Source organism: Triturus cristatus, chromosome 6, assembly GCF_964204655.1.
Source record: "Triturus cristatus chromosome 6, aTriCri1.1, whole genome shotgun sequence".
Lineage (NCBI taxonomy): Eukaryota > Metazoa > Chordata > Amphibia > Caudata > Salamandridae > Triturus > Triturus cristatus.
The window spans coordinates 378406762-378425328 of record NC_140589.1 but is presented as its reverse complement, the minus strand read 5'-3'; the positions used below and the strand labels follow the sequence as shown (position 1 = coordinate 378425328).

General features: G+C 47.3%; 1 protein-coding gene across 2 annotated transcripts in view; it reads left to right on the top strand.

Moving 5' to 3' along the window:
- TRAPPC12 (trafficking protein particle complex subunit 12) overlaps positions 1-18567 on the top strand; it is an 820049-nt gene that overhangs the window by 687262 nt on the left and 114220 nt on the right. For both annotated transcript variants that reach the window (XM_085610773.1, XM_085610772.1), the window contains one exon: positions 5739-5812. In XM_085610773.1, coding sequence (XP_085466899.1) covers positions 5739-5812 — 74 coding nt within the window. The remainder of the gene's footprint in view (positions 1-5738; positions 5813-18567) is intronic.

The following is an 18567-nucleotide window of genomic DNA, read 5'->3' as shown; positions in this document are numbered from 1 at the left end:
GATTGACTCTCTTGGTAGTGAGTCAGAGCAGTCCAAGGCTGACTCGGGGAGCTGCTACAAACTCAGAAACTGAACAACACGTAACAATAACACATAGTAAATCAATTTCGAACCAATGCCTTTTCTTTAAAAAGGAAACGTACTTTAATGCACACACAACTAAATAATATACTTCAAATGACAAATATTTGCAAGATTATTGTGAACTTTCAGTTTGAGACCCCTCTTTTAGGGACCTTGCGGATTAAAGAGGGAACAAATATAGTACCCTAAAGAAATATCATAGGAGGCAACCAACCCTGTAAATTTAGTCTGCTCCCATTATCTATTAGGCACGATGTAGCAGTTTGTACAACAGCAGGCTTTAATACTAAAAAATATCAATGGTCCTATATGGTCTTATTGGAAAACATGAGGCGTTTCTTACAATTCAAAATGTTAAGTCTGTAGGTTTTGTCAAGTCTGTCAAAATGTAAACTGAGAGGGCTACTGTCTTTACTTATTGTGGTGATAATCAGTAAAACATACCATTTGTCTTTAACATGAAAATAAAGAAACATCTCCCTGAGATCACTGCCCTAGAGGAACCATCATACTTTTTAGGAAGAAGCAGTGTCTACATTGGCATGAAACTTTGATCACCCTCTGGAAAGATTAATCATTTTCTAGTTCAGCCGAGAAAAGAGACGTGTATTGAACCCATATTGCATTTGTGAGAGAGTTTGCAGTACAATTCCCCTGTCCTATAGTATTTGTCTGATAGTTAAAAATATGAAGTCCCTTCCTATGTTGTTTGTCCTGGAGTTCACATAGTAAATCACCTACTTACTGTATTTACAAGAGAGTTCACCATTCAAAACCACTTCCTGTTGCATTGGTCAGAGTTTACAATGTACTCCACCTTCCTATGGTGTTTATCAGAGAGTTCACAATCCAAAATTCCTTCTAATTGAAGTTGTCAGAAAGTTAATTGTAAACCCTGCTTCTATTGTATTTGTCAGAGTTGGCAACCGTATCCTTATTGCATTTGTTAAAGTAGGCAATGTAAAGCCCTTTTCCTAGGGTATTTGTCACAGTGTTCACGATATAAAACTCTTAACTTTAATGTTTTGCAAATAGTTTGCTATGCAAAATCCCGTCCTACTGTATTTGGTAAATCCGGTCTGGGGAGTCCCAGATCAATTGGTAGTTCCTGAGCCCCAATTGTGTCAATGGCATTCTTTCTCCTGTGGTATCCTGGAGGCTCTGTACCTTGGTCCTTCAAACCAGGGACCAAGTACCCCTTTTAGCTCTTGCGGCAAAGCAGTCAGAGGCGGTCTCAATTCCGTGATGTGGGCTAGAAAATCAAAACTCAGCAACACACAAAAGTGATAATAAATCAGTGTCCAGCCAATGCAAAGCACTACAATGAGTACAAAACTACGTACTTAAAGCACTTAGTTGCAAATATTCACAAGATTTCAAATGGAACTGGAAATTGAAAGCCTTCCTAAAGAGGCCTTTCAGATTCGCAGGTTGCAAACCTGGTACCGCAAAGAAATATCCCAGGAGGCAACTAACTCACTACATTTAGTCTATTCACATTAACTGTGTAGTACCAGGTGTACATTTGCACACCAACGGCCTCTAAATATAAGTCAGCAATACTAAAATAGCTGGCTGCAACATGTAAAGCTTTCCATGATCAGCTAGGTTAGGCCTACAGGCTTTGTCAAGTAATTCACAATGTGAGAAAAAGGGGCCTACTGCCGGTGTCTCCACATTTAAAAATCAATAAAGTAAGACTGTCAGCTTTAACATAAATATGACCATATATTCTCTGCATACAGAGACCCATCAAACATTTTAAGCAGATCCAAAGTATACATTGATGTGAACCTAAAATCTTCCCCTAAGGCTCCAAGGATTTATTGTGGCCTGGCCTCAAATGGCACCTTTGTGCTAAATCGCTTCATATTGCAATAGTCAGAGAGTTCACAATGGAAAAGCCCTACCTATAGTATTTGTCACATACTTCAGTTTGTAATTCACCTTTCTATGTTGTTTGTTATGGCATTTGATATGTAAAACCCCTTCCTGTTGTATTTGACAGAGGGTTTAACATATAAAACTCTTTGGCATTGCTTTTGCCAGAGAATTCACAGTGTAAAATCCCTTGTTGTTGTTGTGTTTGACTGAGTTCACAATGTAAAGCCCCTTCATATTGTACTTGAAAAATCAGGTTCAGGAGGTCTCATAGCAGTCAGAAATTACTAGCCTCAATTGTGTCAATGGAGGTCTTTCACCTCGGGTGTCTTGGAGCCTCCTGGCCACACACCCTCAAAAAGGGGGACCAACACTTGTCTAAAAGGGTAGATAGCCAGAGAAACCAGGGCTTATTGGCAAGGTGTTGTGTGATAGATTTCAGACTACAGCAACACGCAGCATCAAGATTAAATAAATGAATGTCCAGCCAGTGCTTTTTATTTAAAATGGAACAGTTATTTAATGCACTCACAACTAAATACTTTACTCAAATGACAAATATTTATATAATTTCAAGAGGGATTGAAAATGGGAACCCTTTTTGTTGGGCCATTGCAGATTAACCAGGTTGCAAATCACATGTCCCAAAGAAATAACACAGGGAGAAACTAACGCTGTGAATCTAGTCTACTTCCGTTGTCTATGCAGGACCATGTGGCAGCTAGCATATCAGCAGTCTGTAATCCTAAAAACACCAATAGTCCTATGTGCCCATTTGGAAAAACATGGGGATTTTCACAATTAAAAAGGGGAAGTTTACACTGTTTGTCAAGTCATTCACAATGTAAAATGAGAGGCCTGCTGCCTTTGTCACCACATTTGAAAATCAAAAACGTAAGCCTTTTGGCTTGAACATAAACATGACCGTGTTGTCTCGCCAAGAGGTCTCCATAAAACATTTTAGGAAGAACCAGAGTATAAATGAATTTTAATTTCTTTTCCTTGAGACACCAAACATTTACTGTGTCCTGACCTGAAAAGTTACCTCTGTATTAGACGCCTTTCAATTGCATTTGTTAGAGTTCACAATGTAAAATAATTTCCTAGTTTATTTGTCTGATCAAAATGTATAGATCCCGCCTATGGTATTTGTTATGGCGTTCACAATTCAAAACCTGTTCATTTTGTACTTGACAGTTTATATTGTATAATGCCTTGTTATTGCTTTCGTCTGTGAGTTTACACTGTAAAACCCATTCTGTTTGTCGAATAGTTCAAAGTGTAAAGCCACTTTCTATGCGGTTTGTCATGTAATTCACAATGTAAAACCCCTTTCCATTGCATTTGACTGAATTCACAGCATATAAAGCCTTACTATAGCATTGCTCATAATTTACAATGTGAAACCTCTTCCTATTGGCTTTTTCATAGGGTCCAAAACGTAAAGCCCCTGCCTGGAGAGTTTGGCAGGGTGTTCGCAATGTAAAACGTTTTCTTATTGTATTTATCAGAGAGTTCACAATCTAAAGCCCAATTGTATGATTTTTGCAAGCAGTTCAAAGTAAACCTCTTTCCGATAATACTTGTTAGAGAATTCACAGTGTGAAACTTTTTCCTTCTCCATTGCTCATGTGGCTGCACCATTCAAGCTCCTGCCTTCTGTATTTCATCTAGGGGTTGCGTTAGAAAATACGTGTCTGCAGGCCTTAACACTGTGTAATTATAATCTATTCATAGAGGCCTACTACCTTTACAATATGCTTTTCACGATAATTATTTCAGGTCTGCTCCCTTTGTCTTAACTTCTGATAGTAAACAGATAAGTTCTACATGGCATAATATTTCCCAGTGAATCAATCATGCATATTGCCTTGATTCTTGGTTTAGCTACTGGAACCAACACAGACCAACCTATTGAGCATAATTGTGCAATGCCACCACTCTTTCTGCAGAACCACACATCTGCCCAATCAAATCCACCAGGGAGGAGGATCAGCTTCTGGCAGGAGCCAACGCCCCTCTTCCAGGAGAGCTTCTTAAAGCACATTTACTGTTGATCACATTAGGTCATTCAGTAGCTGTGCTGTGAAGCCAGACCTGAAAATCTGACAGGACCTTCAGGGAACAAATAAAACAAGCATTGACAAAGTCAACAGGTTTGGATTTAATGTGTTAAAAGAATGTCGCATTGGCACAGTAGAGCGAGACAGGTGGACGTGTGTCAGCAGAGATGACATAGAGGGTTATGTTTGTGAAGTAGTCCCTTATGCAGTTATATTCAAGCCGGAAGTGGAACCAATAGTTAGACTCATACATCCAATAGCATTAGGTTAGAGATGCATATTCCACTGGGTTGAGCCAAGACGTGTTTGACAAATCCTCAAGCAAAAGGCTGAAAGATGCTAGCTGAAAGGGGTGAATGGACCTAAAGCCCACTCTATATATATATTGTTAGCAAATGGTCTGTTTGACAGCTATACTGTGAAAACACAGACCTATAATGGTTGTGGACGCCTGCCAGTGACTTTTATTCTTACAATGAAGTAGCTTAGCTCCTCTGCTGTGGAGGTCACATCTTGGTCGGGTGATGTACCCCATGGCAAGTTATCCACTACTGATGAAGGTAAGTGGTTGCCGCCTGCCACTGGTCATGCATAGCTTTCGGTTCTGATGTGCCAAATCCACTTAGCCTCGTTGCATCATCACCTCAATCTCCCCATCCACATCTTCTAAAGTCACCCTTACCTCTGCCTCATCATATTTCCCTCACATCAAAACAGGGGAGAGAAAGTGTGAATATATGTGTCCATAATAATACAAATGGTTGTGTGTCCTGTTTCGTGGTGGATATTCCAATTGAAAATGGCTTATTCTGGGCTCATCGGTTGTGTACAAGTTTATAGACATTGGACTATACGTGACCGGTGGAGTGGACAGTGATATTTCTCCTGGTTTGTTAGTTTTTTTAATCTGAAACAATACACGCCGGCGACAAGCACCAAGACGCACCTTTGAATCAAGTAGGCATGTTGTAGAGCAGTATATATGTGTTTGAAAAATCTCTCTTATTAAGGTGTAATGTCCCCTGATACCCAGTGTTCGGGTGTAGTGTGAAACCGCCATACTCCGAGGTCAAGTGGATGTGTTGGCTACCTCCTCTGAGAGGTAAAAAACGAACAGAGATTATATAGTCCTTTCTAGCAAAAATAACAGTGTGTCTGTTTCTGTCTCTGTTGTTTTACTGGAAGTCTGTTACTAGCTGTGGCAGTGATAACTATGGTGACGGAGATCTGCATACTGCACAACGTGAGAGCTAAACTGACTGGGGAGTTCTACAGCATGCCAAGAAACCATCACCCTGCACACCTTCAACCACTGCTCATGTAGTGTCAAATGTTTTTTTTATGTGAAACGTATTCATGTGTGATATGCTGCTATGTCATTGTTTAAATCATTGGAGCCAGGATCGCTAAGCAGGGCTCCTCTGAATGCAGAAGTAGACCGCAAGCCGAGTCTTTGTAGTCTGTTTTTCCAGAGCTGCCTTCTTCCTGCAGACTTTCTATTTCTAGCACCAGCTGAATCTGTGTCTTTCACAGGAGCTGTGTTTTTTTTCTCTCTGTCTGGAAGTGCAGCTCTGCAGAGCATTACAAATTCCAGGCTGAAGCCCAGTGGTGTTAACAAGAGCAAATCAGAATTCAGAGGACCAATAATTGATGGCTAGAAAGAACCTCTAATTTATTTGTGCGCATTCACAAGCTGCTCTTATTTTTCAGCCTCTGTTCAGCTGTGGAGGTCACGTCTGGGCCGGGTGATGTACTCCATGGCAAACTGTCTGCTAATGATGAAGGTACGTGGGCGTCGGTAAACTGCAGAGCTACCGTATATACTGGAATAGAATGCGCAATGAGGCGCAGGGCCCCTACTGGGACGTCTCTCAAGGCGTGAACGGTGCACCAAGCCTCTGCTTCAGATTAGAGGACGCGAGCTAAGTAATGATTTCATTATGCTTTGCTGAATAGCAATAATTCTCCTCAAGACCCTAATTACTCTTATTAAAGCAGCAGGTCAGCATAACAAACACAAATGCTCTGGGATTTCCTAAGCAGACCTCAGTGGAACACAGGTGATGCTGAAGCCCAAAAAAAAACCTTTCAGATGCACTGCGGCTAAACGGGGGAAAATAACCAGTGGGTTGGGGTCCCCTAATGAATCCCAGACTTACTGGCAACCAGGGGGGTATCCAGACAGTGTGCTGCAAGGGAAAGCAGTCACGGCGAATCTGTCTTCCACCTCACACTGACATGGAGGCATAAATCATTCCCAGACGTGACAACTCTGCTGCTGTAAGCAGCACGAGTCCGTGTTCCTTCACGAGGCAGCATCCTGCTGTGGGAATAAGGCAGGTGGAAGATGGAATTACCCATGTCCAGGTTCCAATCGTCCTGGGGATCCGCACAGCCTGAGCAGCCCCGTTACAGGGGTTCTGTGATGCTGGAAACCACGCGCAGCAGGCCTGTGTGAATGTCTGCTGTAACGAGTCCTTCGAAACATTCACTTAAGGGCTGATCTTTACAGGGACTCGTCCATTCTTTTACTGGGGGAAATAATTCTGTCCGTCTCGCTTCGCGATTCTTGTAACCAGTGTTACTCACTTGTATTAAAATGCTGAACAGGCCTAGGGTCTGATCAGAGGTTTGGCGGTGTGGGAGTAGGTCGCCATGCCACCACCCTGCTCCTACACTGCCAAACCTCACCACCGACCACCTGCCCGATTCCGAGTTATCTAGTGGTCTGGCGGGCTGTCCTGTGGAGTTCCCATGGTGGTGCCTTTTAAAAAAGCACTGCAATGGCGTGCAAAGCCCTTTCATGCACGGCATGAACTGTCAAGTCCATGCCGTGCAGGAAAGGGGGGGCATGCAGACAGGGGGGCAGACCATGTGACCCCCTGCTTGCATCCCATGGCCCTGAAGGAACAGGGGTCCTGTAGGGCTCCCTACATTTCCTCACCGCAATCCTTTTCATGGCGGACGCACCACCATGAAAGGGTGGATGTGAGGAAACTCGTAATTTGTTTGGCGGTGCTTCAGCAGCACCGTCAGCATATTGCGGCCCTCAGACCGCCGCATCACCGCCGGGGAACATGGACCCCTGGCAGTTGCGGCGGTCCTATTGCGGTCTGACCGTCGTACTCGTAATACAGCGGTTGGACCACTGGTGCGGTGGTCCACTACCACCACCGCACCTCCACTGCGACTTTGGCGGTCTTTTGGACCACCAAACTGGTAATCAGGCCCCTACTTGGCCTTGACAGAATTCAATACCGTGGTTCCATTCAGAGACACTCCGAGTTCCATGTAGCTGGTTTATCAACCCACAAGCTACTCAACAAGCTTAGTAACACTGAAACATTTCCCCCCTCACGTCGGAGAGGTAAAAAATACAGATTTGTGGAGTATTGTCGAGCCCCACCAAAGTTTAAACAAGCAGCAGAAGTATTTTAAAAGAAATGCATACAGAGACATGCATTAGTTCACGAAAAGAGCAACTTATATTTGGAAATTTTGTATCTTACTTCATTTTGCGATTCCTTGTTAAAGATTGTTAGTGGAGCTTCTTACAGAAAACTCTAATTCTTCTCAGCCTCTTCCTCCATAAAGAAGTGCTGACGCCAAGCTAGACAGCTAACTCGAGCCAGGCTCCAGCCTTCATTGTCTTGCGCTTCCGTACACAGATGTTCCTAAAAAGATTCCTAAAAGGCATCATAACTAGTCTTTTTTGAGTCACAGATCGGAGGTATTTCTTTTTTACTGTCACATATAGTACATTTGTTAGATAAAGCACCCTGCATAATCATGTGTTGTGTTTTGAGTTTTCTTCCATATGCCACATACTCTTCGTCTCCTCCACCTGCCCTTCTTCTGTTCTCAGTTTCCTGCTCTAGTCCCTTCTTCCATGCCTGCTGTTTATCCATATCCTTCCCTTGCCCTGTGTTTAAAGTCACACACCTACCATGTCTCTCCATCATGGCTTCCATGTATGTAACACTAGTTACCACAGTTTGGCAGCCGATGATCAGAGTTGCCATTTTGACAGCAGCAGTATTTTTTTCTGTATGAAATAAATGTGATTCAAGCATAGTTGCTGGATATTGGTGCGAAGAGGTGTTGCAGCACCCCCCAAAATATACATGCTGCAGTTTAGAAGGTGACTGAGTCATAACGATGCATTTAACTGTTGTTTTTATATGTTGTCACATTTGCTGTGCGATCAAAGACAGAGGTCAGTTGTCAGGCTATGTATTCTGACAAATTGCTGCTTATTCTTTTAACATGTAGATTAATGTTTACTTTCTCTGACTGCAAAGTTAGAGGATTTCGTAAAGTGAACTCTGACAATCTTGCTGGGTCACATGGAGAGTGTGAAAGGAAAGGCTGTAGGATGTTGTTTTTTTCTAACAAGAAATGTGCAGATATTTGAAAACCTAATAGCAGTTAGGAAAGCACAAATGAAGCACACTTCTGTAATTCTAAAGTGTGATGGAAACCAATATTTTAATGGGAACAGAACAATTCAAGACGCTTTACATGGTGATGTGCAAATGATAAGTATTTTCTGAAACCTGATTTCCACACCCTTGTTTGTATGCAATATCATTTTATAAGGAACACTGCGCGTCAGTTCGAATTGTCTTGCCATTGCGGTGGAAAAATGTACTGTCTGTAAATTACAGTGCGCTACCGCACAATACTTTAGGAATATATTTGCGACAGCGTGCTCCACAATACACCTTCGGCTGCATACCACACCCTTACCACTCTCCTGCTGAATAGACATGCCTCATTTGCTATACTTGTTCTTTTTATGACACTTGTATTTTTCACAATCCCTATTACTTCATTGATGGCAGCAGCACCACTGGGTTCAAATATCTTTAATTATTCCTAAACTTCACCTGCTCAGGCAATTATGTGACTCTGAAATCATATACATTGTAAAACCTAGTGATATTTTTTCATTTAGCCAATAAATTATGAATATCTGAAGTACTTGTTCTTTTTAAACATGATTTAACAGTGGCAGGCCCTTCTTTGCACTTAATTCCCAAAACAAATATAACTGTTTTCTTCAGGCAATAAAAAATGACGTTCTTACTGGTTATTTGGTTTCATTGATACTTTACTGGTGTTGTGTGTTATTAATATTAATAATACACACCACAACTAGTGTTCCATTTGTCACTAAAATCCCATAGAAGTATCCAAGTATTGTATATACTCGATTGTATTCATTGTCGCTAAGTTTTGCAATCACAAGAGGGTTAAAGGCAAAATCAACTCTCCCTTAATTCATATATGTTAGAAATGGGGGTCTCTGGTTGGCAGTGGATGGCCACTGTCCAAGCAGGGACCCTTCTTTCTAAGTCAGAGTGAAGGGCTGCACCTCCTTGACAACCCCTGCTCCATTCTGTGGTAACGTAGCACGAGCAGTTAGGCTAATCTCAGAGGCAGTGTGTAAAGCGTTGATGATCATACACAGTAAATACAGTGAGGAACACTACAAAGGGATACAACACAGGTAGTTATCAAAGAAAATAGTTATATTTATAGCGACTTATCACAAGACCAAATAACGAGAAAACCACAATATTGTACAAAAATAGTTCTCTCTGGATGCTGCAAAAATAGTTCCAATGGGTAAGGTAAAGTTCAGTTCAGGACAGTGGTCTCTGCGACCCCTCTACTCACAGTTGTGGGATGTTGGCAAATAATCCACAAGAAATGTCGCTCCGGTGGGTTAGCGATGTTTTTCCTCACACACTGGTCACGGCTGCTCGCTAATGGGGGTTAGCGATGATTTACCGGACGCTCAGCAGCTGTAGCGATGATTTTCGGGCCGCAAACGTGCGGGGCGATGATCAGGTCAGCGGGCCCTCAGCGGCAGCGATGCGACGATTTTCTTTATGCTCAGCGACTGTAGCGATGATTTTCTGGCCGCAAACGTGCGGGCGATGATCAGGCCAGCGGGCCCTCAGCGGCAGCGATGCGACGATTTTTTTTACGCTCAGCCACTGTAGCGATGATTTTCTGGCCGCAAATGTGCGGGGCGATGATCAGGCCAGCGAGCCCTCAGCGGCAGCGATGCGATGATTTTCTTCACGCTCTTCACGCTCGGTAGGTGTAGCGACGATTTTCTTCACACTCCTCGGCTGCAGCAGCTCGCTAACAGGCCTTAGCGACGAAAATTAAGTCTACTGGTCCTGAGACTTCAGTCAGGAGGCTAGTTCTCTCTCTAGCCCTTGGGTGATTGCAGGGTCAAGATTAAAAGGTTCTCTTACAGCTCCTTTTCCCTCCTTTTTCCAGTCCAATGAAAACTACTGCAGGCCAATCCAGGGAACAGCACACAACACCAGGACAGTCCTCTCCTGCAGCTTTCTTTAGTTCCACGGACAGAGGTTGGTCTTGAAATCCAGGGGCAATACAAATTGTAGGGGTTTCAGCACAGATATTTATACCCCAAAAGTCTTTGTTCTAAAGAGTCACAAGTCACTGAACCCAGCCAGAACCAGTTCTGCCCAGCCCTGGAGCACTTTGTTTACCAGGCTGCATCCTTCCTTTCAGAAAGAGGGGGTCTGCCCTCAGACGCACAGTGGGAGGTGGAGCCAGCATTCACCTTGCCAGGCACAGCCCTATTCAAGTGCAGGAGCTACCCCTCCCCTCACTCCAAGGCAGATCTCTCTATTCAACCTGGGTCTGACTCAGCCTGCCCTTTCCCTCCAAAACCAGACAGCCAATACACATAACAGCAGAAGGCTTAGGCAAGAAAGTGCCTACATTCTAAAAGTGGTATTTTCAAACACAGAATATAAAAATAACCTTCACTAAAAGATGTATTTTAATATTGTTGGCTCAGGCATACTAAATTCGTTTTTCTACCATGTTCTATGGGTCAGTTAGGACTATAGAATGTAATAGCAAAACCTCCCATTCTGGCCTATGGAGAACAGGTAGCCTTACAGTAGTGAAAAACGAAATTGGGTGTAATTCACTACCAGGACATGCTACACACATCAGGGCATGTCCTACCTTACACATACAATGCACCCTACCATAGAGGTGGCTTACAGGATGCCAAGGGAAGGTTCAGGGGCTGGGAAGTGGGGGCACTTCACAGTCAAGATGGCAGTTCTAGACTGCACACAGACACTGCAGTGGCAGGTCTGAGACACACTTTACAAGCTGCTTCTGTGGGTGGCGCAAATCAGCGCTGCAGGCCCATCAGCAGCATTTGGGTTACCAGCCCTGGGCACACACAGGCCACATTACTAGGGACGAACAGGTAGACCAAATAAGCCAATCAGGGATACACCAATTCATATGTCATCTTTATACAGGGAGCATCTGCGCTGTGGCACTGAATGGCAGTGGTGCAGCGGCCAGAGCATCTATCACCAGAAAAACAGAGGAGGCACAGTGAAAAAATGGAAGGGAGACTCACGATAATGGTGCCAGGTCTAACACGCGTCCCCCCAGCTGAAATGTGGGGAGAACTATCCATCCCTTGGGAAGTTCTCGTCACTAAGGCGGAAAAACCGTGACAGACCGTCAGCATTGGCGTGCTCTGTCCCAGGGCGGTGTTCCACAGTAAAGTCCATCCCCTGTAGGGAAATGGACCACCTCAACAACTTGGGATTCTCACCCCTCATTTGCATCAACCATCTGAGGGGTCTGTCGTCTGTCTGAACCCGGAAGTGAGTCCCAAACAAGTATGGTCTCAGCTTCTTCAATGCCTAGACCACAGCAAATGCTTCCCGCTCAATTGCACTCCACCTCTGTTCCCGTGGCAGTAGCCTCCTACTGAAGGCTATAGGTTGGTCTAGTCCCTCCTCATTGATCTGTGACAGGACAGCCCCCATGCTCTGAAGCGTCTGTCTGGACAATAAATTCTTTAGCAAAGTTGGGTGCCTGGAGTACGGGCGCGGTACACATGGCAGTTTTGAGGGTATCAAAAGCTTTTTGGCAGGTGTCAGTCCAGTTCACAATCTTGGGCTGCTTTTTGAAAGTCAGCTCAGTCAAGGGGGCAACAATGTTGCCATACCCCTTGACAAACCTCCTGTAGTACCCCGTGAGTCCTAAGAAGGCCCTCACCTGCGTCTGGGTTCTTGGGGGCTCCCAAGCCAGGATTGTCTCAATCTTGGGCTGCAGGGGTGCCACCTGGCCACTCCCCACTTGGTGTCCTAGGTACACCACCGAACCCTGCCCAATCTGGCACTTACTGGCCTTGATTGTGAGGCCTGCTTTGCGCAGCGCCATCAACACTTCCCAGAGGTGGTGCAAGTGGTCCTCCCAGGAGGATCTGAATACTGCAATGTCGTCCAGGTAGGCGGCACTGAAATCCTCCAGTCCAGCCAACACCTGGTTGACCAACCTCTGAAAGGTGGCAGGGGCATTCTTCATCCCAAAGGGCATCACACGGAACTGGTAGTGCCCATCGGGGGAGGAGAATGCGGACCTCTCCTTTGCCCCATCAGTTAGGGCGATCTACCAGTACCCAGACGTTAGACCAAACGTGCTGAGGTACCGGGCAGCCCCTAGCCGATCAATGAGCTCATCTGCTCTTGGGATGAGGTGCGCGTCGGTCCTCGTGACCGAATTGAGACCTCGGTAGTCCACACAGAACCTCAGTTCAGGGGCCTCACCAGGCGCGGCAGCCTTTGGTACCAAGACCACTGGGCTGGACCAAGGGCTGCTAGAGGACTCAATCACCCCTAGGGCAAGCATTTTGGAGACCTCCTCCTTAATGCAGGCCCTGACCCTGTCAGACACCCGGTAAGCCTTATGCTTAACAGGGAGGCTGTCCCCGGTGTCTACCTCATGGACGCACCAGTCAGGGACACCAGGCACTAGGGAAAACAGATCTAAGAATTGCCCCAACAGCTGGTGACAATCTCTCAGCTGCTCAGGGGCCAGTGTGGTGGAGAGGACCACACCCACCACTGACCTGTCCTTTTCTTCTGCGCACAGGAGGTCAGGAAGAGGCTCACTCTCCTCCTCCATTCCAGCATCTGTGGCAAGCAACATGCCCACTTCAGACCTCGCAAAGTGGGGCTTCAGGCGGTTCACATGCAGGACCCGCAGGGGGTTCCTGGGCGACTGAAAGTCCACCAAGTAGGTAACTTGACTTTTGCGCTCCACCACCTCAAATGGACCGGTCCACTTATCTTGGAGCGCGCAGGGCTCCACTGGGGCCAGTACCCAAACCTTCTGGCCAGGTTGAAACTCAACTAGAGTGGCATTCTGGTTGTGCCAACGTTTCATCTCCTCCTGGCTGGCTTCCAGATTTGCCTCAGCAATCTTTCTGAAACGCCGAGTCTGGTTCCTGAAGGCCAAGATGTAGCTAAATACATCTTGGGGGGTTTTCCTGGGCGATTGCTCCCAGCCTTCCCTGACCAGACTCAGAGGCCCTCTGACCGGGTGACCGTAGAGCAGTTCAAAGGGGCTGAACCCTAAGGACTTCTGGGGCACCTCACAGTAGGCGAACAACAGGCATGGCAAGCGGACGTCCCACTTACGCCTCAGGGGCTCCTCTAGGCCCATAATCATCCCTTTTAAGGTCCGGTTGAACCTTTCAACCAGACTGTTTCCTTGGAGTGGAAAGGAGTGGTGAACTTATAAGTTACCCCACACTCCTCCCACAGAGACTTCATGTACTGGTAGATGAAGTTGGTCCCCCTGTCAGACACCACCTCTCTGGGGAACCCCACACGGGAGAAGATCCCCATCAGTGCACATCCCACCACGGGGGCCGTCACTGTCCTGAGCGGGATGGCTTCAGGGTACCGGGTGGCATGGTCCACCAAGACCAGGATGTACCTGTTGCCCATGGCTGTCTTGGGGTCCAGAGGCCCCACAATGTCAATTTCCACTCGCTCGAATGGGGTACTCACAACGGGAAAGGGCTGGAGTGGGGCCTTGATCTTCCCCCCACTCTTCCCACTTGCCTGGCAAGTCTCACAGGTCCTGCAATAAGTACCTGTACTTTTGCGCATCTGGGGCTAATAAAAGTGGGTGACCAGCCCCTCAAAGGTCTTGGTCTGCCCCAGATGTCTTGCCAACGGAATGTCATGAGCCAACCCCAGTAGGAAGGCTCTGAAGCACTCGGGTACCACCAGCACACGGGCCGACCCCGGCTCAGCAGCCTTAGGCTCACTATACAGGAGACTGTTCTCCTAATAGATCAGATGCGAACCAGACATATCACATGCTGCCTGGGCTGCAGCCTGACGCCGCATACCCTCAAGAGAAGGGCAAACTTTCTGCTGCTCACAAAAGTCCTCCCTGGTGGGCCCCCCTTCCTGCTGTCAATGGGTCAGCTCAGGTAGGTCCCCAAGGTCGGTACTTTGCTCCCCGATAGGCTCCAGGGCATCCCCCTGAAGGGGTGCTCCTTCCTGGGCTGTGGGAACTAAGGGGGCTGGTTTCCCGCGCCCCCTGCTCCTTCCCTCTAAGGCAGGGATTTGGGCAATACTCCCAGGCTCCAGACCTCTCTCAACACCCTCTTTGGCTGCCATGGACCGAGGGGTGGCACACATCCATTCAGGCAGACCCAGCATTTCCAAGTGAGAACTCCTGTCCACCATAGCCCATGGGGAGTTCTCCAAATCGTTGCCCAACAGACAGTCTATAGGCATGGTGGGCCTCACAGCTACTTGAAGAGTTCCTGAGACCCCCCCACTCGAAGGGAACCTGAGCCACCTCACATTGGCTCTCTGAGTTGTCAGCTGACACTACTGGGCAGAATGCGTGGGGAATGATCTGCTCTTGGGACACCAACCGGGAGCTGACAGCAGTTATACTGGCTCCTGTGTCCCTTAGAGCCTCCACTTTATGGCCATTGATGGTCACCCACTGCCTATATTTTTTAGTGTTGTCAGGCACTGCAGTTTTAGAGACCATTTCACAGTCTCCTAGGGAGACAAGGGTTAACTGTACAGGGTTACAACAAACAAATGATGGACGGAATGCTGACAATGCAGACATTCTCCCCCAGTCAAGAGATCTGAGTTAAATCCATCGTTCTTTTGCCCACTACGCCACCCCAATTCAGACATGGCCATATGCAAATCAGTCTTGACCCTGTGCCTCATGGGAACAGTCCAGCCCGAACTGCCAAGCCATGTCTTCCCTGGACCGGAATCAAGCATCCTAGGACCGGTTTCTGGCTATCAGCCGTCATCAGCCAGGATAGCTTGACTCCAGTAGCGTAGTGAGCACGGGTCCCACGTCTGGGAATACCCATCCCACTTAGGGCGAAAAGCGTTACAACAAACAAATGATGGACGGAATGCTGACAATGCAGACATTCTCCCCCAGTCAAGAGATCTGAGTTAAATCCATCGTTCTTTTGCCCACTACGCCACCCCAATTCAGACATGGCCATATGCAAATCAGTCTTGACCCTGTGCCTCATGGGAACAGTCCAGCCCGAACTGCCAAGCCATGTCTTCCCTGGACCGGAATCAAGCATCCTAGGACCGGTTTCTGGCTATCAGCCGTCATCAGCCAGGATAGCTTGACTCCAGTAGCGTAGTGAGCACGGGTCCCACGTCTGGGAATACCCATCCCACTTAGGGCGAAAAGCGTTACAACAAACAAATGATGGACGGAATGCTGACAATGCAGACATTCTCCCCCAGTCAAGAGATCTGAGTTAAATCCATCGTTCTTTTGCCCACTACGCCACCCCAATTCAGACATGGCCATATGCAAATCAGTCTTGACCCTGTGCCTCATGGGAACAGTCCAGCCCGAACTGCCAAGCCATGTCTTCCCTGGACCGGAATCAAGCATCCTAGGACCGGTTTCTGGCTATCAGCCGTCATCAGCCAGGATAGCTTGACTCCAGTAGCGTAGTGAGCACGGGTCCCACGTCTGGGAATACCCATCCCACTTAGGGCGAAAAGCGTTACAACAAACAAATGATGGACGGAATGCTGACAATGCAGACATTCTCCCCCAGTCAAGAGATCTGAGTTAAATCCATCGTTCTTTTGCCCACTACGCCACCCCAATTCAGACATGGCCATATGCAAATCAGTCTTGACCCTGTGCCTCATGGGAACAGTCCAGCCCGAACTGCCAAGCCATGTCTTCCCTGGACCGGAATCAAGCATCCTAGGACCGGTTTCTGGCTATCAGCCGTCATCAGCCAGGATAGCTTGACTCCAGTAGCGTAGTGAGCACGGGTCCCACGTCTGGGAATACCCATCCCACTTAGGGCGAAAAGCGTTACAACAAACAAATGATGGACGGAATGCTGACAATGCAGACATTCTCCCCCAGTCAAGAGATCTGAGTTAAATCCATCGTTCTTTTGCCCACTACGCCACCCCTATTCAGACATGGCCATATGCAAATCAGTCTTGACCCTGTGCCTCATGGGAACAGTCCAGCCCGAACTGCCAAGCCATGTCTTCCCTGGACCGGAATCAAGCATCCTAGGACCGGTTTCTGGCTATCAGCCGTCATCAGCCAGGATAGCTTGACTCCAGTAGCGTAGTGAGCACGGGTCCCACGTCTGGGAATACCCATCCCACTTAGGGCGAAAAGCGTTACAACAAACAAATGATGGACGGAATGCTGACAATGCAGACATTCTCCCCCAGTCAAGAGATCTGAGTTAAATCCATCGTTCTTTTGCCCACTACGCCACCCCAATTCAGACATGGCCATATGCAAATCAGTCTTGACCCTGTGCCTCATGGGAACAGTCCAGCCCGAACTGCCAAGCCATGTCTTCCCTGGACCGGAATCAAGCATCCTAGGACCGGTTTCTGGCTATCAGCCGTCATCAGCCAGGATAGCTTGACTCCAGTAGCGTAGTGAGCACGGGTCCCACGTCTGGGAATACCCATCCCACTTAGGGCGAAAAGCGTTACAACAAACAAATGATGGACGGAATGCTGACAATGCAGACATTCTCCCCCAGTCAAGAGATCTGAGTTAAATCCATCGTTCTTTTGCCCACTACGCCACCCCAATTCAGACATGGCCATATGCAAATCAGTCTTGACCCTGTGCCTCATGGGAACAGTCCAGCCCGAACTGCCAAGCCATGTCTTCCCTGGACCGGAATCAAGCATCCTAGGACCGGTTTCTGGCTATCAGCCGTCATCAGCCAGGATAGCTTGACTCCAGTAGCGTAGTGAGCACGGGTCCCACGTCTGGGAATACCCATCCCACTTAGGGCGAAAAGCGTTACAACAAACAAATGATGGACGGAATGCTGACAATGCAGACATTCTCCCCCAGTCAAGAGATCTGAGTTAAATCCATCGTTCTTTTGCCCACTACGCCACCCCAATTCAGACATGGCCATATGCAAATCAGTCTTGACCCTGTGCCTCATGGGAACAGTCCAGCCCGAACTGCCAAGCCATGTCTTCCCTGGACCGGAATCAAGCATCCTAGGACCGGTTTCTGGCTATCAGCCGTCATCAGCCAGGATAGCTTGACTCCAGTAGCGTAGTGAGCACGGGTCCCACGTCTGGGAATACCCATCCCACTTAGGGCGAAAAGCGTTACAACAAACAAATGATGGACGGAATGCTGACAATGCAGACATTCTCCCCCAGTCAAGAGATCTGAGTTAAATCCATCGTTCTTTTGCCCACTACGCCACCCCAATTCAGACATGGCCATATGCAAATCAGTCTTGACCCTGTGCCTCATGGGAACAGTCCAGCCCGAACTGCCAAGCCATGTCTTCCCTGGACCGGAATCAAGCATCCTAGGACCGGTTTCTGGCTATCAGCCGTCATCAGCCAGGATAGCTTGACTCCAGTAGCGTAGTGAGCACGGGTCCCACGTCTGGGAATACCCATCCCACTTAGGGCGAAAAGCGTTACAACAAACAAATGATGGACGGAATGCTGACAATGCAGACATTCTCCCCCAGTCAAGAGATCTGAGTTAAATCCATCGTTCTTTTGCCCACTACGCCACCCCAATTCAGACATGGCCATATGCAAATCAGTCTTGACCCTGTGCCTCATGGGAACAGTCCAGCCCGAACTGCCAAGCCATGTCTTCCCTGGACCGGAATCAAGCATCCTAGGACCGGTTTCTGGCTATCAGCCGTCATCAGCCAGGATAGCTTGACTCCAGTAGCGTAGTGAGCACGGGTCCCACGTCTGGGAATACCCATCCCACTTAGGGCGAAAAGCGTTACAACAAACAAATGATGGACGGAATGCTGACAATGCAGACATTCTCCCCCAGTCAAGAGATCTGAGTTAAATCCATCGTTCTTTTGCCCACTACGCCACCCCAATTCAGACATGGCCATATGCAAATCAGTCTTGACCCTGTGCCTCATGGGAACAGTCCAGCCCGAACTGCCAAGCCATGTCTTCCCTGGACCGGAATCAAGCATCCTAGGACCGGTTTCTGGCTATCAGCCGTCATCAGCCAGGATAGCTTGACTCCAGTAGCGTAGTGAGCACGGGTCCCACGTCTGGGAATACCCATCCCACTTAGGGCGAAAAGCGTTACAACAAACAAATGATGGACGGAATGCTGACAATGCAGACATTCTCCCCCAGTCAAG